The sequence below is a fragment of the Macaca nemestrina genome, chromosome 3 (genome assembly GCF_043159975.1).
Source record: "Macaca nemestrina isolate mMacNem1 chromosome 3, mMacNem.hap1, whole genome shotgun sequence".
Classification (NCBI taxonomy): Eukaryota; Metazoa; Chordata; class Mammalia; order Primates; family Cercopithecidae; genus Macaca; species Macaca nemestrina.
The window spans coordinates 81,381,978-81,404,983 of record NC_092127.1 but is presented as its reverse complement, the minus strand read 5'-3'; the positions used below and the strand labels follow the sequence as shown (position 1 = coordinate 81,404,983).

Here is a 23,006-nt window from a genome sequence, read left to right as displayed (position 1 = left end):
CAAGATAAGCAATCCAAATCTAAGATACGGATAACTGGTATACCTGAAGAATAGAAACCAGTTCTACTGGGTTGAATAGTGTTCCCCAAATATTCATGTCCACCCAGAACCTCAGAAGGTGACTTTATCTGAAAATAGAGTCTTTACAAACACAATCAAAGTTAAATTAAGAGAAGGTCATACTGGATTAGGGTGGACCCTAAATCCAACAGCTGGTGTTATTACAAGGCTATAAGACAAAAGTAGAGATTGGAGTGATCCGTCCACACACCAAGGACTGCCAGCCACCAGCAGAAGCTAAGAGGGGAACAGAACAGATTCTCCCTTAGCACTTACCAGAGGAATCAACCTCACCACAAACTTAATTTCAAACTTCTAGCCTCTAGAACTGTGGGAGAATAAATTTCTCCCTCCCATTTTGTGGTTAATTTGTTATGAGAGCCCTGGGAAGTTAACATACCAACCAATGTAGAAACACAAAACAACAAAATTTCCCTAAAATAAAATCTGATAAAAAGTGAACCATGTCTAGCAAAACAGTATAAAAAATCACTCAATACCTTGGGCAGATCCAGGTTAAGCACCTGAATTGCAAGAAAAAAACAAATCTTGACTTCCATGTCCAACATCATTATCAAAAAACATATACATATGAAGGCTACAGAAGATTTGACACCACAACTGACAAGTTTAATCTATTATACAGAATACTGCATACAACAGGGGAATACATATTCTTTTCAAATACACGTTTACGAAAACTACAAGTTTTCCAGGTCCACATGGAAGGAGCTTGAAAGTCACCATTACATCCGAACAAGTAAAAACCTGAACAGAATAACTCTTCTTGGATCCGTCAATGAGGGTAGGACAAGGGGCAAACCACTGCCCCCATGAATGGGGAGACAGGCAAATGCAGGGAGTGATGATTGACTGGAGGAGAAACTCACTGTGGGGAAAAGTGCTGGGGGAACTAGGGTCACACAGAAAAACCTAAACTATAATTGATGAATGAATTAAGGCTCAGTGTGGACAAGTCTGAGAGTTAAAAATTTCAAAGGAACCTAGTTACAGGGAGGTCCCCACAACACTGAGAGTTTCACCTCCAGGAGCTCAATCAGGTTCTCACAGTAAGTACTGAAGAAAAATCCCCAAGTGCGTCCATTCTGAAATATACCAGAGCACCAGATTTTTTTTAACAAGGACTGAACTCAGGAGAAACTATTTAACCAAAGCCTAAACTGCTGAGGTTTTATTGGAACCTAACTGACCTGGGGGAAGGGAAATACCAACTCCAGCCAACTGTAGCCATCCTGTCCCAATTGAAGAAGGCATAGGGTCAGGGCAAGGTGATGACTGAAAACTTATTACATAGTAGACCATAGAGTAAGTACCAAAAAATCAGATAAGCTTTATTTATAAGTATCATTAGTGATGAAATAAATGGAAAATACCATGTTTAAGAAAAAGAGTACCCAATATTCTAAAGATCAATTTTCCCCAAAAATTTACCTTAGATACAATGCAATCCCAAACTAAATAACAACAGAGTTCTGGGGAATTGGTTAAATCTATTACAAGATTCACACAACACTAACAGTCAGAAAAAAAAAAAAAAAAAAGGAAGTCACAATGGAAAAAAAAAAGGCAACACTGCTGATGAAGAACAAGGTAAGAGGACTTACTCCACTGTATTTCAAGACTTATAAAAATATAGTAACTAAGAAATGTGGCATTAACAGAGGAACAGACAAATATATCAGTGGGACAGAGCAGAGGGCCCACACGTAAGTGGAGACCTGATAACAGAGCAGACACTGCAGATCAGATAAAAAAGATACCCTCATCAATCTATGTTCTTGGGACAAGTGATCAGTCACATGGAAAAAAATGAAAATGAATCTGTACCTCACACTATACACAAAAATCAACTGCAGATAAGGACCTAATTGAGAAAGACAAAAGCCTCTATTTCCCTGTATTTTTACAGGGAAATAAATAATTCCTTAATCATCCAGATGAAAAAAGGAAAGCTCCTAAAAAGAAAAAGCTTATTAGACTCACACTTCTTCAAAAACATTTAATGCCAGAAGACAACAGAGTACTGTTTTTAAAATTCCAAGACCAAGAAAGTATGAACCAAATATATATTTTACCCAGCCAAGTTGGCATAAAAGATAGTCAGACTTTCTCAAACATAAAACCTCCAGGAGTTCAGAACCTAATGGAAGGCCACCTTGCAAAAATTATTTAACAAGGAAATACAGACAATTAAGACCATTCAAATAAAGAGCTTGTGAGTGAATATGTCATAGTAAAAGAACCAATGGTGAGCTACCAACTACTGACCCATTAAGTACTATAAACCTTGGCAATAAAAGTGTAACAATTTAACAACTGTCTGGAATGAAGAATGAAGAAATGGGAAGAATGTGAGAGTGTATCTGCTTTCATACAAAAACAAACAGACCTGTCTAAAAATGCAACATGATTTAAAAAACAGTAACTTTTTTGCCAATCAGCACAAATTTTTAAGAACTGGTAACAACCACTGTTGACAAAGACACTGGGAAATAAACACCCTCCCATACTGCTGGTAGGAGAGTAAATTGGGATAAAATTTTAGTGGGCAATGTGGCAAAATGTATCAAAATTTTAAATATAATTCATAGAAGTGAAAGCATCCATCATTTTTAAAGCTACTTCAAAATCTGTATCAATTCAGTCACTCACCAGCCTGCTATGACTAGACCAAAGGACAGACTCTATGGAAACCAACACAATAGAAACAATCAAAGGCCAAACAAAAGCTGAATAATAGAAATTCACTTTGTGAAAATTCTTACCACTCATTTTTTCTGGTTATACCATGCTATGGTTTGAATGTGTCTCTCAGAGTTCACATGTTGGAAACTTAATCCTCAATGCAACAGTGTTGAATGATGCGGTCTAATGAAGGTGTTTAAGTCATGAGGGCTCCACCCTCATTAATGGAATAATCCATCTATAAAAGGGATTGAGGCTGTGAATTCAATCTTTTGCTCTTTCTCACCATGTGACTCCTTCTGCCATATTATAGACATGGCAAGAAGGCCCTCGCCAGATGCTAGTCCCTCAATCTTGGACTTCTCAGCCTCCAGAACTATCAGAAATAAATTTCTATTCATATAAATTACCCAGTCTCTGGTATTCTGTTATAACAGCATAAAATAAACTAAGACGTATACGGTTTTCACTGTTAGCTTCTTAGAGCAGAATCTGGATCTTATTTGCACTCAGAAGTGTGTAGAATGTAATGTAGTATCTATGAAAAAGTAGTTTTAAGGTGCATTGTGGTTTTTACCTTTATTTAACAGCAATCCTATAAAAGAACAAAAAAAATTACAAGAAATGTTATTAAGCAACTATGTCAGTTATACGTCATGATGCTCCAAATACGAGAACAGAGCTCGAAATTTAAATATGCCTATGCCTAGTCCAAGGTTACCTATACGCACTATTTTTAATATAAATTGCTTTATCTCTCTTGACCATACCTGTTAGCCAAACTGTGCAACCACGAAAGCCACCTCTGGTCCCCACCACCTGACCTCTCTTGTTCCTGCTGACATGATGGGCTTGGTAGGTGACGTTGGTTGCTCTCTGCATTCCCTAGAAAAAAAAGAAAAAAAAAATTCTAGTTTACATGAGTCCTTTAAAAGGCAAACACATATTCCTTGCAAACACACAAAACTCCATGCAACATGCCAAAAGCAAAGAAAAATATAAAACAGTTTTTTTTTTTCCTTAGAGTACTGGCATTGTGTTTACTGCTTTACACATGCCAACTGATTTAATCCTCACAGCAACCCAATGACATAAGTACTCTTCCTACTAAGGTTTCACAGATGAAGATTTTAAATCCGAGAAACAGTAAATAACTTGCTCGAGATTCCAAAACTAGTGAGTGGCAGACTCCAGAGCCTAGTCTTTTCACACATTCATTTATTCATTCATCCATCAGACAGTATCTACTGAGGCCCTACTAGTATGCCAAGTGAGCAAAACAAGACCACTATCCTCAATTAGCCTACATCCCACTGGGGAACAACGTAAACCAATAAAACTTAATTACAACATCAGAGAGTGGTAAGCGCACTGCAGAAAAATAAAATAGGGTAAAAAAGCAAACAGAGATGGGGAAAGAGTGCCTCTTTAGAGAGGACGATCAAGAAATGCTAAGAAGGTGATATTTGAGTAGACTCCCAAAGAAAGTGTGAAAGAGATGCCTATGGGTATCATGAGATAGCTACTTCTGACATGAATAAAGTAGAATGCACTGGTTGTAACTTCATGTTCTCCCAAAGCTGCTTAAAAAAAAAAAAAAAGCATAAAATTACATAGGCCTCAAAGTATCTGAACAGGCTTTCCTCCAAAGAAGATATACAAATGGTCAATAAGCCACATTATTTAAATAATATTCAACATCATTAGCCACCAGGGAAATGCAAACCAAAACCACAATAAGATACCACTTCACACCCACTAGGATAACTGTAATAAAGACAGATAATAACAAGTACTGGTGAGGATATGGAAATATTGGAATCCTCATACATTGGTTGTTGGGAATATAAAACAGTACAGTCATTTTAGAAAATGACAGCCCCTCAAAATGCTCAATATAGAGTTATCATATGACCAAACAATCCCACGCCTACATTATACTCATAAGAAATGAAAACATATGACCACATAAAACTTGTATATACATGTCCATAGCAGCATTTTCAGAAATACATTGTTATTATCATTACCATGTTATACAATAGATCTTTCAAATTTATTCCTTGTATCTAAATAAAATTTTGTACCCTCTAATCAACATCTCCTCCAACCATCCTCCTCGACCCCCACTCCACCCCAAACCTCACAGTCCCTGATAAACACCATTCACTCTCTACTTCTACAGGTTCAACTTTTTCAGATTCCACATGTAAGTGAGATCATATGGTATTTCTCTTTCTGTGCCTGGCTTATTTCACTTAATATTTTGTCATCCATGTGGTGATAAACAAAAGGATTTTTATCAAGACTGAATAGTATCCCACTGTGTAAATATACCACTTTTTTTATCCATTTACCAACTGATGAGCACTTAGGCTGATTTCATATCTTGACTATGGCAAATAGTGCTGCAATTTGCAATTAACATGAGAATGCAAATATCTACTCCACATACTGATTTCACATCCTTTCATTATATACCTAGTACTGGGATTGCTGGATCATATGGTAGTTCTACTTCTAATTTTTTTAGGAACCTCCATATTGATTTCCATAATGGCTATACTAATATTCCTGCAACAGCATACTAGGATTTTCTTTTCTCACATCCTCACCAACACTTTTGTCTTTTTTATAATAGCCATTCTAACAGGTGTGAGGTGGTAGTTCATTGTGGTTTTAATTGCACTTCCCTGATGATTAGAGAAGTTGAGCCAATGATTAGAGAAGGTGAGCCTTTTTTCATATACATGTTGGCTATTTGTCTATCTTCTTTTTAGGAATGTCTATTCAGATCCTTTGCCCATTTTTTAATTGCATTGTTTTCTTGCCATTGAGTTGTTTGGCTTCCTATTCTGGATATTAATCCCCATCAGATGTATGGTTTGGAAATATATTCTCCCATTCTGTAGGTTGTCTCTTCACTCTGTTGATTGCTTCCTTTGCTGTACAGCTGATTTTTAGTTTGATGTACTCCCATCTGTCTATTTTCATGTTTGTTGCCTGTACTTTTGGAGTCATATCCAAAAAAAAAAAAAAAAAAAAACACTGCCTAAATTAGTGTCATAAAACTTTTTCCCTACTTTTCGCTAGCAATTTCAGAGTTTCTGGTCTTACATGTAAATCTTTAATTCACTTTGAGTTTTTTTTTTTTAAATATGAGGTGAGATAAGGGTCTAAGTTCATTCTTCTTCATGCAGATATCCAGTTTTCCCAACACCATTTATTGGAGACTGTCCTCTCCCCATCATGTATCCTTGGCACCTTTGCCAAAAATCAATTAAATATAAATCCATATATTTGTATCTGGGCTTTCTGCTCTGTTCTATGGTTTATATGTCTGTTTTTACGACTGTATCATGCTGTTTTGATTACTACCGCTTCAGAGTATGTTTTAAAGTCAAGTAATGTAATAATGCCTCCCACTTTGTTATGTTTGCTCAATTGCTTTGGTTATCTGGGATCTTTTGTTCCATACAGATTTTTACAATTGCTTTCCATATAAATTTTAGAATTGCTTTTTCTATTTCTGTGAAGAATCCTTGGACTTTTTATGGGGATTGCATTGAATCTGTAGATCCCTTTAAGTAGTATGGACATTTTAACAATATTAATTCTTTCAATCCATGAACACATATAATGTTTCCATTTATTTCTGTCTTCAATTTTTTTCATCAATGTTTTACAGTTTTCAGTATACAGGTATCTTACTTCCTTGGTTAAATGTATTCCCAAGTATTTTATTTTTCTGGTAGCTACTATAAATTAGTTTGTTTTCTTTCTTTTATAGGTACTTCATTGTTAGTATATAAAAACATTACTGGTTTTCTAATGTTGACTTTGTGTTCTGTGTCTTCACTGAATTTATTTATTCTAACAGTCTTTTGGTGAAATCTTTAGGGTTTTCCACATATTTAAAACCATGTCATTTGCAAACAGGAACAATTTAACTTCTACTTTTCCATTTGGATGCCTTTGATTTATTTCTCTTGTCTAAGTGCTCTGTCTAGGACCTCCAGTACTATGCTGAACAGAAGTGGTAAGAGTGGGCACCCTTGCTGTGTTCCTGATCTTAGAGGGAAAGCTTTCAACTTTTTCTGTTTTTCCATTGAGTATGATGTCAGTTGTGGGCTTGAAATATATAGTCCTTACTGCACTGAAGTACATTCCTTCTTTTCCTAATTTGTTGAGTTTTTATCATAAGAGGTTAATGAATTCTTTCAAATAATTTTTCTGCATCTATTGAGATGATCATAGGTTTGTCGCTCTACATTCTGTTAGTGTGGTGCATCACCTTTATTAATCTGCATATGTTAGCCAGGCATGGTGGCTCACACCACTAATCCCAGCACTTTGGAGGCTGAGGCAGGTGGATCACCTGAGGTCAGGAGTTTGAGACCAGCCAGGTCAATGTGGAGAAACCCCATCTCTACTAAAAATACAAAAATTAGCCAGGCATGGTTAGCGCATGGTGGCATGCACCTGTAGTCCCAGCTACTCAGAAGGCTGAGGCAGGAGAATTGCTTGAACCCAGGAGGTGGAGGTTGCAGCGAGCCAAGATCATGCCATTGCACTCCAGCCTGGGTGACAAAAGCAAAACTCCATCTCAAAAAAAAAAAAAAAAAAAAATTGCTTATGTTGAACCATCCTTGCATCCCTGAAATAAATCCCACTTGGTAACAAGGAATGATCCTTTAATCTGCCATATAATTCAGTGTGCTACTATGTGTTCAGGATTTCTGCATCTATGTTCATCAGGGATGCTGGCCTGTGATTTTCTTTTCTTCTAGTGTCCTTTTGTGGCTTTGATATCAGGGTAATGTTGGCCTCATAAAATAAATTTGGAAGTATTTCCTCTTCAGTTTTTTGGAAGATTTTAAGAAAAAATGGTGATATGGTTTGGCTATGTGTCCCCACACAAATCTCATCTCAAACTGTAATCTCCATGTGTGGAGGGAGCAACATTGAAGGTGGTGATTGGATCATGGGGGCGCTTCCTCCCATGCTGCTCTCATGATAGTGAGTTCTCACAAGATTTGATAGTTCAAAAGTGTGGCACTTCCGCCCTTGTTCTCTCTCTCCTGCCACCATGTAAGATGTGCCCTGCTTCCTCTTCACCTTCTGCCATGTTTGTAAGTTTCCTGGGGCCTCCCCAGCCATGCAGAACTGTGAGGCAATTAAACCTGTTTTCTTTATAATTTACCCAGTCTCAGGGAGTTCTTTATAGCAGTGTGAAAACAGACTAACACAGACTGGCATTAATCCTTCTTTAAACGTTTGATAGAACTCGACAGTGAAGACATCCCTTAACAAATTATTGTCACTATTGTTAATAGTCTTTTAATGTTCACACTAGAGAGATAAATTATTGACACGACAATTACAGTATTAATTCCGAACTTGACTGTGGATTTTCTTTTTAACAGTGAGTTTTATACTTTCTTGTTACTAATTAGCATCCTTTTATTTCAGCTTGGAGAACTCCCTTTAATGTTTCTTTTGAGACATGTCTGGTAGTGATGAACTCCCTTAGCGTTGTCTGGGCAAGTCTTTATGTTTCTCTTTGTGAATTACAGCATTGTTGAATACAGTATTCTTGGATGACCGGGTTTTTTTCCTTCAACACTTTGAACATGTCACCCCACTCTCTCCTGGACGATAAAGTTTCTGCTGAAAAGTCTGCTGCTAGCATTTTTGGAACTCCCTTATATGTGATTTGCTTCTTTTCTCTAGCTGCTTTCAGAATCCTCTTTTATTTTTGACAGTTTAACTATATGTCCTGATATAGTCTTGTTTGGATTGAATATGATTAGAACGTTTGATCTTCCTGTACTTATTTATACCTTTCCCCAGATTTGGAAAGTTTTCTGTTGTTATTTATTTAAATAAGCTTTGTAACCCTTTGGTTTTCTCTTCTCCTTGAACTCCTATACCTCGACTTTTTGTACTTTTGATACTGTCCTATAAATCCTGTAAGCTTTCTCCATTACTTTTCATTCTTCTTTCTCCTCCTCTATGTAAGAAATCTGTCTTCAAGTACAGATTACTTTGCTTGATCAGTTCTTCTATGGATGCTCTCTATTGTATTTTTCATTTTATTCATTACATTTTTCAGCTTTATAATTTTTTATTTTTTAAATAATTTCAATCTGTTAAATTTCTCATGTTGCTCATCTACTGTTTTCCAGAGTACATTGAATTATTTCTATTTTATTGAGGTTTGCTAGCTTCCTTAAACAATTATTTTTTAATTCTTTTTTAGGCAGTTCATGTATCTCCATTTCTTTTGAGTCAGCCACTGAAAGGTCAGTGATACTTTTGGTAGTATTAAGTCTCCTTGTTTTTTCACATTTCTTGTTGTCTTATACCAATATCTGTACAATGAAGAGATAGGAACTTATTCCAGTCTTTGTAGGCTGGCTTCATCTGGGAAGCACTTCACCAGTCAGCCTGTCCAGAGAATTTGGGGAGGCCATCTGGCATGGTGCACAAGCAGGCTTGCTGCTGGAGTCCTCTGGGAAGCTGGCCTGGTATCTGGGTCAGCAGGTAGGCAGAGCTCAGCTGGTGCTGGAGCAGATGTGGAGGCCTAGGTCTACAGGGGTTGGTCTGAAGCCTACCTAGAATCATAGGACCTGCTCTGAAGCCAAGGGGGCTGGCCTAGATGCTCGGCATGTGGGTGCTGGCCTGGAACCTGGGTCCACAGAAATGGTCCTACAGCCTGGGTCCATGGGGGCTGGTCCAGTGCTGAGATGTATTGGGATGGTACTGAAACCCTGGGTCTCTCAAGTATGGGGTTGCAGTAGCCGGCCTGGAGGGTGGGGCCACAGGGAATGGCCTTGTATTGGGGCAGACCTGACACCCAGGGCTGTGTGGGCCAACCTGGCTCTCAGCTGGTCTGAAACCTGGAAAAGGCCTGAAGCTGGGACAGCTTGGAGCCTGTATCCACAGGTGCCTACCTGCGGGAGCCAACCTGGTACTAAAGGGAGCTCTGAGCCCAGGGACACTGGGGCCAGCCTGGCCCTAAGACAAGTCTAAAACTTGAGTCCATTGGGTCTGGCCTGGTGGTGGGGGTCGGAGGAGCTGGAACCTGGGGCTGCAGAATCCTGCTTAGTACCAGTCTAGGCTTGGAGGCTCAATCCATGGGTAGAAGCCTGGAGTCTGGGGTTGTGGGGACCTGCCTGGCACTGGGTTTCACTGGGGTGGGCCTGGTATTGGGTTCCGAGACAAAATCTTATGCTCACTGCCCTCTCCCTCCTCTAAGCAAAGGGTGTCTTTCTCCACATTGTGCTGCCTGACGTGGCAGGCTGGGGGCAGTGATATAGATCATGTAAAACTGTTCTTTCTACTCTCTTCGATGTGTTTTTTCTGATTTCTCTGCTACATGCAGGTGCTGTCATCTCTCACCTGGCTTCCTTAGCTCTTATTAAGGTATTTTTGTGCAAGAATAGTTGTTCAATTAATGTTTATTTGGGAAGACAAGCACTGGGAAGTCCCATTCTATCATTTTGCTGACCTCCACCAAAACAGAGATTTGATTTTTAAGGAATTAAATTTCTATCCAAATCTTCAACTTCCATGAGATTAAGGGTCTCTTTTCCTATCTTCCCCTTCACAATCCTGTACAGCAGGAATGCCATCTCCCACACATCTGAATCTTATTATCATTACCAGTGCCTAAAAAATCCTCTGGGACCAAAGGGATAATCTGACAATTCTTTCAATAGGTATGCCACAAAAGCTGCACCCCTTTCCATCTACTCATCTCATTAACAATAATTATTTATACAATTATTAATACTTTATTTCCAATAAAATACTTTTACATATTTAATAATCGCTTACAAAAAACTGTAATATGAGTCTCTAGATTCATTTCTTTTCAATAAACTGATGAAGCAAATACAACTTACCAGTTCTACACTTCCAAGAACTTAAAAAAAAGGGCTTCAGAAGTAGACATTTGTGTATCTTGAGAAGCAGTGGCACCTCTTTAGTTTTAGCTCCCATCAATACTGGCTAAGGAAGAAAAGGGAGCTAAGGTCTCTGCTAAAAGGGAACTAAGGAAGGTGCTATACACATTTTGCTGCCTATACTGGTAGAACTTGTTTGGTTTGGTCGTTTTGTTTGAGGATTTTTCCAAGTTACTTTGCTCTTTAGACAAGAAGAAACATGTATCTAATGAATTTTAATTGATTTTGGTCCTGTAAAATATCTTCTGCTTTTCTTATCAAATCAAGCTAGAATGTATAAAAATTATCTGTCAAACTATAACTGCTGAGAATATGGTTGAGAAAAAATACAGACAGGATAAGTAGAGACCGTCTGTTTTAATCTCTAAAAAGAATGCTCCCTCAGTTTCTTGCCTCCTACATTTAAAAAGATTCTGGCAGCAAACGTAGTACTCTGGATATAAGGAGATTTTTTTGTTTATGTATGTTTGATATTGTTAAATCAAGTTAAAGCTAACGCTTCCTCTTTACATATTTTAAGTTCAGCCCAAAGGTTTCTCCATATGTAGTAAACTGTAACCTAGCTGGAGATAATAAACAGACTGTAGCCACACTTGCGCCAATCACTGAGTTTTGGCCAATCAAATGTGGCCAATTGCTCAAAGCATGTTCAAATAAGCCAAATGCTGAGCTATAACCAATCCAGTTGTTTCTGGACCTCACTTCCATTTTCTGTACACCACTTTCCTCCTTCTGTCCATAAATCTTCCACCATGCCAGCCGCACCAACTCAGGAGGCTGCCTAATTCACAAATCATTCTTTGCTCAAACTCTTTTAATTTGGCTAAAGTTTTTAACGGTATTTTTCATATTAAAAAATAAACTTTAAAAAATTGCCACATTGTCCTACCTTCCAGTTTTTCAGAGTAAATCAAACAGCACTTTTATAAAACTACCGGAATTGAAACAGCCTTTGAAAAATTGTGAGAAAATTGTAACAGTGAAAAAGACCTGATCTAACCAACCCCCATCTTGCCTTGAACCTCCAAACTGCCCTTAGGTATTGCTGGGTTTGGGCCAAGCTAACTTTGGGAGAAATTTAGTTTTTAGTTTAAATGATAATAGTACTTCCCCAAAAGTAAACCATCTTTTAAAGCTAATAAAAGACCACCAGGTTAGGAGATGAGAGGAGCCTGAATTCTCCTAACGTGTAAACATAAATGATTACCAGTCACTGTTTCAGAAGTCACAAGATTTTCAACTTCCCCAGTTACTCCTGCAGATAACATCACTACTGTAGAATCTAAGATTGGCCTTTTGAGATGTCTTTTCAGGTTTTTGCATTTCTGACTACCAATGGCTCCACCTGGACCTACCAACCACCTGTGTGCTCCCACCCAGAAGCGGACTTAACACAGTAGGACTATTTTCCACACCCCTATGATTACATCCCCAACGAATTAGCTGCACCCATTCCCTTGCCAGCCAAACTATCCTTAAAAAACCCTGGCCTCCAAATTTTGAGGGAGGCTGATTTGTTCAATAATAAAAGTCTTCTGTTCAGCTGGCTCTGCATGAATTAAACTCTTTCTCTACTGAAATTACCCTGTCTTGATAAATTTGCCTGTGGGCAGCAGGCAAAAGGAACACATTGGGTGGTTACAGAATTGCAAAGTGGTAGACTTATGACTGAATTTATAGACTCTGCATGGCACTTCTACTTCTACTTCCCCTTTCCTTCCTTCTGCATCCACTTCAGCCAAATCCTTTCTATAATTCTGCTGAGGAAACATGACATTAATGACTCATTAAGGGTTGAGAGTGACTGAGTTCCCTTCACCTCTAAATTTCTATTCTTGGCTCTCTGGGTTGAAATTTTTTTTAAAAAGTATATTTCTATACTGAGTCTTCTTTGCCCTAGTTTCCACACACAGGAGAAACCAAGCTTACTGCTTAATAGTCTGGGTGCTTTGTAGAAATATACATACACACACACGTATATATACACACATATATACATATACATATACACACATAAATGTGTGTGTGTGTGTGTGTGTGTGTATATATATATATAATCTGGCTCGGTGTAAGTATGTGTACCTAGGAAGTCCCTGTAACATTTACTGCCCATATCATTCTTTTGTTATTTATGTACCATTAATACATTCAGGTATCTTCTTGTGCCTATATATTTTTACTTCCTCAGGAAAGTAGGTCAAGGACTATGAGTGTCCTGCTTGGGGTCAGGTTCCAGTTCATGCTGAGGTCCAAAGGGAGTAAGTGGATGAGCAGATAGCTGACAGAACACTCAGGGGCATAGGGAGGTGGAAGGTAGTTTTATTCAGCAGCTCTCTCATCAGCAGCCCACTCACATTAGCTCTCTCACACTGTTTGCCTTGTCTCGACTGCTTAGTCCAGCAGCTCCCACACACAGCTACGCGGCCAGCTCTCCCTTCAGGGTCAGCATCTTAAATCTCTCTCTCTCTCTGGGTGTGAGCAAGCCGAGCTGTGTCCTGGCTCACTCCTATCCATCTGCAAAGATGGACAGCTCCAGCTCTCTCCTTCTCTGGGGGCAAGTGCACCCATACAATGTCAGTAGGGCACTTATACCTTTTACAGACAATAGTGGCTTAGAGCCAAATGATGAGTCTTATTATGGCACGGCTACATGACTGTGGTAACAAGCGGAGTTAAACACCTGCGCTGTAGACTCGCTGAGTCATTCTGGATGTTTACCTCGGCCTATCCTTGACCAAAGCACAGCCATGTTCTTTACATTGAGTTACAATTATCCATATTTTCCACAATGCCCAACCTCCTTTGTTTCTAGTTAGTACTCATAAATGTTAGATACAAGACATTTAAAGTATGGTTTGTTTTCTCTGTGTATCTTGCAAATGAAATGATGACTGATACTTGGAAACCTTAAATCTAGCAGAAATGGAACAATTCTTTCCAAGACCATTTAATACTTTCTACATTTAGAACTAAATGACTAACAGTCCTGTCACTAGGCTAACATTGCATGGCCTCTGATATTTGTAGTATGCATTTTTTGTACATACTACAAACTTCTGTCCTCGTCAACCACACAAGTGGCCCTTTTTGACACATCCTAATTTCCACATGGCCATTTTGTTATTTTATCCACTTGCCTATAAGGAAAATCAACTTCTCTGTGATGCTATTTAGAGAATTTCAGATTTTGTGAATTTTTCATGATTTTATAAAGAATTGTGCATTTTTAAGTGAAATTTATAAAGACACAAAGCATATACCAAATACTAAGCATAACTCTGGACTTCAACATCTTTCATCCATCCTACCACCCACCCTAAACTAACTGCTAAACAGTGTATTACTCCAATGAGAAATCCCTGAAATGGCAACAGGTACCTTTCTTTTATGTCCCAAGACACAATATGGATAAAACTGAAGAGATAGTAACAATATGGATAAGAGACTGTAGAATACAATGAAAAGAAATCTTTAGTTCACAGAGTTCTTGATAATTAAAACCTTTAGTTCACAGAATTAACTGATAACTGAAATTAATCTTGTAAATATTAATAAGTCAATGATAAAAAGCAAGTGAAGATCCTACAACCCTGGCGGATGTTGAGAAAACAACTTGAAAAGGCTACTCTTAAAACTTTGCTACTACAAAATATGTTGTGTGGCAACACTGGCATGGCCTGGCTGCTTGTTAGGAAGCAAATCTCAGGCCCTACTACAGACCTCCTGAATCAGGACTGAGTTACTAGCATGTTTATCTCATCACTACCATCTGTCATGCATACACTCTGCATACACATTACGGCTCTCCAACTATTCTGTTGAAAATTAAAGAACTTTTAAATATGTAATAGGTTTTTATATCCGTACCTTTAATGGAAAGGCCTTCCATTCCATTACCTTCAGCTGGGAATTTTGGCCCTAAGACACTCCTAGAAGTCAGAATGGGCCTGGGACTATCTGTTCATTCATTATTTGTTTTTTGATCCTTTCTAGACACTCAGGACACAACAAAAACAAAAACAAAAACGTTTCGTAAAAGGAACTAGATATACATAGGTAAATAAAGAAATCACTAATCTGTAACAGACCGTGTCTCCTACCACAAACACAGTGAGGCATTCACCACACATACAAGGGAGGTTCAGAGACTGGGGAACCAAAATACACTAATGTCCACCTCAAAGGTTGAAATTAACTATTAAAACCACATAAAAGTATCCACAAAAACTTATACACAAATGTTCATAGCATTTATTCATGAAAGCCAAAAAGTAGGAAAAACCTAAATGTCCACCAACTGATGAATAAAGAAGATGTGGCCGGGCATGGTGGCTCACGCCTGTAATCCCAGCACTTTGGGAGGCGGAAGCAGGTGGATCATGAGGTCAGGAGATGGAGACCATCCTGGCCAACATTGTGAAACCCTGTCTCTACTCAAAATGTAAAAATTAGCCGGGCATGGTGGCACGTGCCTTTAATCCCAGCTACCCGGAAGGCTGAGGCAGGAGAAGAGCTTGAACCAGGGATGCGAAGGCTGCAGTGGGCCGAGATTGTGCCACTGCACTCCAGCCAGGCGACAGAGCGAGACTCCATCTCGGGGCGGGAAAAAAAAAAAGATGTATTATTATCCATACAACGGGATTTTCTTCAACCATATATTGAATGAACTATTTAAAAAAAAAAATAGGAGTCTTGCTCTGTTGCCCAGGATGGAGTGCAGTGGCGTGATCTTAGCTCAGTCCAACCTTCGCCTCCTAGTTCAAGTGATTCTCCTGCCTCAGCCTCCCGAGTAGCTGGGATTACAGGTGCATGCTACCATGCATGGCTAATTTTTTTTTGTATTTTTGGTAGAGACGAGGTTTCACCATCTTGGTAAGGCTAGTTGATACATGTTGTAACACGGATGAAGCTTGAAAACATTATCCGAGGTGACAAAAGCCAGATACAAAAGGCCATAGATTATATAATTTCATTTCTAGGAAAGCCCACAACAGCATAATCCATAGAGACAGAAAGTACATTATTGGTTGTCAGGGGCTAGGAGAAAATGTAGAGCCTGGGGAACGACTACTAATGGGTATAAGGTTTCTTTTTGGGGATATGTAAATATTCTAAAATTAGATTCTGGTGATGGCTGTACAACTCTGGCTATACTAAAAACCACTGAATTGTACACTTAAAAATATGAAAGACAGGTCGGGCACAGTGATAATCCCAGCACTTTCAGAGGCTGAGGCGGGCAGATCACGAGGTCAAGAGATCAAGACCATCCTGACCAACATGGTAAAATCTCGTCTCTACTAAAAATACAAAAACTAGTTTGGCATGGTGGTACACACCTGTAGTCCCAGCTACTCGGGAGGCTGAGGCAGGAGAATCACTTGAACCAGTGAGGTGGAGGTTACAGTGAGCCAAGGTCGCACCACCACACTCTAGTCTGGCAACAGAGCAAGACTGTCTCAAACAAAAAGAAAAAAAGAAAAAAAAAATATGAAAGACAAAAGCAGAGGGAAGGTCTGCAAGCATCAACGTAACTAGAGAGAACAATAAGAGAAAACAGCCTGCGCAATGGCTGCATTCATCCAAAGACAGACACTGAATTTCTCTACACAATGTCTGGTATTTCTACCATCATTATTCAGTTAAAATTTAACTGTGTCTTTAGGAAAAGATATGTCACAGAAACGATTATCACTGGCAAGATTTCTCTCCTTGATCAAACTAGGCAGGCTCCTTCTGAACCCTTTTTCAACTGGGCCCCTATCCTTGGGCATGTCTTCAAGAGTCGAATTTTAGCAGAAATCCCCCATCCTTGATAGCTGACCGAACTCAAGCCGCACCATCCCCCAGATGATGCCTGATCACTTTGGCCTGCCTGCCTTCAGCAAGAACCCTGTTAAATCGTTTTACTCAGAATACTCCCTAATTCTTAATGTTTCCTCTCTTAGTAATTTTCCATCCACTGACCCCCATACCGCTCCCTCACCATAAATTCCCATTTTTCCTCATTGTGTTTGGAACTGAGCCCAATCTTTCTCCCCTACAGCAAAACTCCATTGCAGATGTCTCTATAGCCACTGCAACAGTCTCCCTGAGAACATTCTCTTTACTATCACTTAAATGAATACCAAAAAGAAAAGTCATTCCCTTTATTTGAACTAATTACTTAATCTCATTTCAAAACAATTCAGGATTGGGGTTTTCCTGTCTTGTTATTGGTATGCTATGAGTAACCGATCCACCTCAGAGTAAGAAATGGCAACTTCCAGGCTGATGGGGGGAAAAAAGGCCACATCAATTGGATTTTTTAATTGGATTTTACATTTGCATTTCAGATTTAAGAATTTAGACATTTAGGTTTTTTAAGAAATCTTTTCCAATAGATGTTAGAAGAATTATCCCCCTCCATACACAAGTAGAATAACCAAAAATGTCTCCAGAACTGCCAAATGCCCCCTAGGGCTGGTAAAATCTCACACGATTGAGAACCACTAAAGTTCAATGTAACACACCCAGGCTGGGAAGTATATTGACATTTCAAATCTGAAGAAGCAACTACACTAAGGGGAGGCTAATACTGCTGGACACGTTACCAGAAGCCAAGGTGCAAAACCGCCCAAAACTAAAATTTCAAAGTTCCCGTTCTTGGGAACAGAGTAAAAATACCCTAATACATAAACACACAGATAAGTAGGAAAAAAAAACTGGCAGCCATCACAAAGCTTCATCTAGATCTGTACTGTCCAACAGAGCTTCCTGAGATGATGAAAATGTTCTATACTGCGCTGTCCAATTCCTGTGGCCACTAACCACATATGCAGCTCTTGAAATGTGGTTATTGCAACTAACAAACGGAATTTTTTACTTAATGTTCATTAAATTTCAATTGCCACAAGTGGATCGTGAACTGGACAACACAGATCTAGACCTTACTATCATTTGTCTTGTTGCTGTTGTTGGTAGAAGTTTAAGTTTCCCTTTTCATCAGGCAATTTTTTAGTATCATCTTGCCAGGGTAGAGAGATAATTCTCTGTTAAACCTGGGGGTGGGGGAAATAAAAGACCAGTGCCTGCCCCTGACCACACCCAGGCAAATCCTCTGAAGGACAAGTATATTGGCTTCTTGTTTGGCTGTGTGTTCCACTTCTGTGTCCTTATTTCATTTTTGTATCACCTGAGTGTTCAGCTAAATCCACAAGGGGCTGCTGGCCTTCTATGAAAAAGATCCACATATAAGGAGACAAGCAGTTTGGGAAAGATAGAATTGGTAAAAGGGGGAATTACTTCATTCACTTATTTGGTTTAATTAACTCTCTCTCAGGTAGAACGTAATATCCATAAAACAGGACCCTTCTCTGTCTTTTTACCACTGCATCCTCAGGACCTGGAACAAAGGCACAAAGTAAATGTTAAATATTTGATGAACTAATAAATAATAAGAACAAGAACAGTACTCATGTGCCAGGAACCATAGTTTTATAAATATATTAACTTCTTTAAACCTCACTATAATCCCATATGGTATGCACCATTAGCCTCACTGTGAGGTGTTTTATTATCTCATTACAGACGAGGATATTGAGAGATGGAGGGGTTAAATAATGTTCCCAAGATCACCCAGATGGTAAGTGACAAAACTGTAATCTGAATCCTCCCACATACGGAGCTTATTCTCTTACTTAAGCTTTTTTAAGATACTAATGAATTATCTAAGGATTTCAATATCAGAGGTACCAAGCTACTTTGCATCCTGCCCCTTATCCCCAATTCTGTTATATCAGGAAAAGTTTGGTATAGATACAAAACATCTATAATGAAATATGATTACAAGATACATATTAGCAGAGAGAACGCAACATAATGCAGAAGAGCACAAACAATTCAGCCCATGAGCAAGTGAATATATGTATCTATGAGGGCCACACATTTCACACAGTTAAGGTAAAATGGTCCAAGGCTCTGAACATTTCAGCCCCTGATAGAGGGTAACAGGCATCCCAGGGAGAAGGAAAGGCTTGTGTAAAACCATGAGGATGTATGATATGGATGGAAAGTTGGGCTGGAGCTATGGAAATTCAGGGAGTTGTAAGAGGGGAATGGAAAAGCAAACCAGAGAGAGACTGTATATGCTTCTTAATGTCGTGCCCGGTTTCAAAAACCTCTCTTAGCACCCTACTCCACTGTAAGGCAGATCCAACAAGGGACTCAGCCCAATATGATTCTACAAAATGGGTAAATGACATCTGGGCCTGAACTGAGTGTCCCAAACTTCCCTCGGTCCAACTAACACATCCCCAAGGGCAGATGAAAACTGGTCCCACTGGAGAAAGATTCAATTGGATAGAAAATGATATTCATTATGTCTGATGCTTTATCAGACTGAAGTAAGAGGCAGCTCCAAGAGTAAGTCAATTTCTTAGTTTTTCTTCACTATTCCCACAGGTATATGGACAACTTTAACTTTCTATAATTCTAACCGTTTCCCAGAGCTGAAAGACTACATTTTCCCATCTCTTTGCCTATTGTCTCCCATGAGTACATTTCCTTTACCTAATCCTTAACAGGAGCTATTACTCAAAGCTTAATATTTGGTCTCACATTTATTTTCCTAATACTCTTTAACTCAAATTTAACCATGAAACCTTTACTTCCAACCTCAGCACAACTCAATTTCTGTAACTATGTTATCCACATGTCCCTACTATTTGAAATGTGGATAGTATGAAGTGAAATGTGTACTAACTGTAAAAAAAAAAGAAACTCCATACTTTTATAACTTTTTATTAATTATGATAGTGTTGAACTTACACTAACATTGAAAAGCATACTGAAATGATAGTATTTGGGATACAGTAGATTAAACATATTACTGAAATTTATTTCACCTGTTACTTTATACTTTTTAATGTGGTATCTAGTAAATGCTGAATTATACACATGGCTCATATTTCCTCTAAAACTATCTCTACTAAGGCTGTCCCTAAAATGCAACAGGTTTAAAATGGGTCCACCACTAACAAGCTCCATGACATCTCTGTGCCTCAGTTTTGTCATCTATAAAATGGAAATACTAATTGTAATAGAGGATGATAATAGTAAGAGCTAAGTCTAATTGTCACAGTATCTCTGTGAGGCTATCATTTTCATTTTATAGCTGAGCACACAGAGGCACAGAGAAATTAAGTGACCAGCCAAAAGTTACATAGTTAATAAATAGTGGAGTCCAGATGTCAGCCCAGGCAGTCAGCTCCACGGTCCAGCTTTTAATCACTGTCTCTCATGATATTCACCCTCAGAAATGTAACAAAAACTCAATGGGTTAATATAGGTAAAACATTTCAAACCGTTCCTGGCACACACTAAACTGTCCTTTGTGTTTAACTAGTATCACCCTTACCCCCATGCCCAACCTACTTCCCCATTTCCACACAGGTAACAACCTTTCTCCCCACTTCCCAGACCAAAACTTCAGGTTCATCTTTCAACATTTCTCCCTTTTTCATCTCCTATATCTAGTCGGTCCTCTCTACTCTTCCTTAAATGTTTTTAATGCAGCTACTCCTCTAGTTCCACTGCCACCTTACCCCAGCCCTTCAGCCCCTCACACTGGATGAATTAACAAGAACATAAATAGTGCTCATGGGCCAGGCAGGCTTCAAATCTATTAATTCATTTAAACCTTACTATAACCTTGTCTGGTCTCCAGGGCTTCCCCATCTGGGTCCTACCGGGTCTAGATTTCTTCAGCAGAACATTCTTCCTGGATTACCAATTTTATCCTGTGATAGGAATTTTAAAGGTGTATGGGTTCTTCACACTTGTGCCTATTAAGCTGATTTAAGTATGAGAGAGGGAGAGACGACGGGTGTTTCATGAGGGAGAGAAAAAATTTACAAGGATCAGAAAATTTAAAATTCTAGCCCCATCAAAAATCTCCCATGGAATTAAGTCTTCTCTGCAGCCAAACATAAGAGCATCACATAGCCCCAGCCTCCCTATTCAACCTTACCTCTACTTCCCAACAAAAACTCTCCAGAGCAGTCAAACAAGTTTCGTCAATGTTCCTGGAGTAAAAAAATAGTAATTTTTATTCCCAACACTTCTCCACGAAGTTCCCCTCTGACTCAGAAATCTGAGCTCCTCCATAAACCCTCCCAAAACGCCCAGGCGAAACTAATCTCTCCTCTAAATTGCAATAAAACTTCTGTCTTACGCCACTCACTGTGGACCACAAAGACATATTCACCAGTTGGCAAATGTCACAACCCCAACACAGACCATGAACTACCAGAAGGCAAGCAGTTTAAGTCCCACATTTTTCACCACATGTCTAGCACAAGTCTCTACATAGAATACGCACCATGTGGCAAATGTTAATAAATAAATGAGTAAATAAATGGACAATGTAACAGAAATTATCTGTAAATACCCCAAGTTAGTCAACCTTATTTCCCTAACCATGAAATACCTTAAGGTAACAGGAGCGAAACTGAGTCTCAGTTTCAAGGCAGTGGTTTCACTGCACTTTCAAATTCATGATCTGTCTTCTTTGTTCATCAGAACAACCCCGTGAAGTACATACTATTATACCCTTAAGTCAACTGAGGTTCGAATAAGTAGTGACTTTCTTCAAGATCACACAGTCAGTAAATGGCAAAGCTGGGAAGAGAGACCAGGCCAGGAGTCCAGTGCTCTTTCCACGGTTCTAATTCATATTTTAAATCTCCTTCCCCTCCTTACCATCTATAGAGTTAAATAAAAGGAGAGAGGAACCAGCAGACAATTCTTGATAACAATAACAACAGATGTGGTAAATTAATGTTCCAAAGAACATTTGCCTGAAATTGCTTTTTTTTTTTTTTTCTTTGATTCATCAAGGGCAAGTAACGTTTTGGGAGACATTGCATTTAAACCTCATTATTTCATTGGACTGTGAAATTACATTTCCATCTAAACCTAAAACCTTTCCAGACTCCAAAGATGGGTCCTCCCCTGCTCCACACTTACAAAGAAAGATAAGGCTGTTTCTCATCACAGAGAAATTAACGAAGTAAGCAACGTTATGAGGATACAGCACTTTACAAAGTCAACTGGCAGTCGTTACTAAACGTTATAAAGGACTGGTCCCACACCTGACTGTCACCAGGAATGGAGTCTTTAAAACTCCTACTTGTTAAACATTCCGATTTAACACAGAGACACAAAGAACCTCAGTTCAGGGCAGTCTCAACCCATGAATGACCACATTGTTGGGTACTCTCCCTTCACACTGAAACTCAGAAATGGAAAGACATGGAGATGGACCCAAACCTGGGCCAACCGCACTGGCAAAGCCAAGAAAAACCAAGAACGCGTCGAAGGCGCCCGCCTCCGCCTCCTCTGCAGATCTTCAGGCCACTCCAAGGGATGCAGGAAGCTCCACTTTCTGCAGCCGCAGGTTTCAGCGCCCGGAGATTTCAGCAGCCGCCAGCTCACGTGTGAAGGATTTTCCTGGGGGTCTTACCTGAGTGCAGGCGCTGGGGAGGGGAGGCGTTCTTCCCAAGAACGGTGGCCCGAACAGCACGCTGCGCCAAGCCAGGGCGAGACCCCCACCCTGCGCCGGGCCCCTCTGCCTCACAACCACTCATGGGCCCAGTCCGGAGGCGCCGCGGTCCCGGCACCCACCTCCGCGCTCCTGGAAGGATGCGGAGGAGGCGAGAGAGAGGCGGCGGCTCCATAATGAGCTGCTCCCACAGCCTCTCCGCTCCTCGCCGTCTCGCCCTCCTCCCCCACTTACCCAGTTCTGCGCGTTATTGCTCAGCTTGACTTTCTTGCACAGGCTCCCAGGGATCTCCATGACCGTGGAGCGCGCTGGGCAGCCGGGGTTCTCTCTGTGCCGGGAGGGTAGCAGAAGGAGGCAGGCCAGCGAGCGGGGCGGGGCTGGAGGGCGGGGCCTCCTCGCGTCGGGGCGGGCGCGCGCTGACGTGCGCACGCGCCCGTGCTCGTGGCCTGGGTTGCGCGGCGCATGCGGCGCGCCTCGGAAATGGGTCCGGGGCAGAGGTCTGCGGGGAAGGGCGAAGCGCCGGGATAGAACCAGAGGTAGAAGCTGGGGGCGGAGCTTCAGCGTTCGCGCCGGCGCGAGCGCGCACGGCGCTCCTCCTTCCAGATCGCGATGAAAGGGCGGGGCCTGGGATGCAGTCGTGAAACTGCACGCACCTCTGCGGCTCCCAACCTATCTCTGAGCTAGCGCAGATCTCTAAGAGCGAGTACCAGCAGCCAGGAGAGCGGCAT

General features: G+C 40.1%; 1 protein-coding gene across 2 annotated transcripts in view; it reads right to left on the bottom strand.

Moving 5' to 3' along the window:
* The window catches only part of LOC105486294 (3'-phosphoadenosine 5'-phosphosulfate synthase 1), a 103,929-nt gene extending 81,262 nt beyond the window's left edge, over positions 1–22,667 (bottom strand). The window contains exons 1-2 of one of the 2 annotated variants that reach the window (XM_011749114.2): positions 22,513–22,667; positions 3,537–3,651 (exon numbers count right to left, since the gene is read on the bottom strand). In XM_011749114.2, coding sequence (XP_011747416.1) covers positions 3,537–3,651; positions 22,513–22,572 — 175 coding nt within the window. In that variant the 5' untranslated portion in view covers positions 22,573–22,667. Of the gene's footprint in view, positions 1–3,536; positions 3,652–22,239; positions 22,367–22,512 lie in introns of those variants that run through there. The other variant, XM_071093226.1, reaches the window with a different exon arrangement.
* Positions 22,668–23,006: the final 339 nt, after the last annotated feature.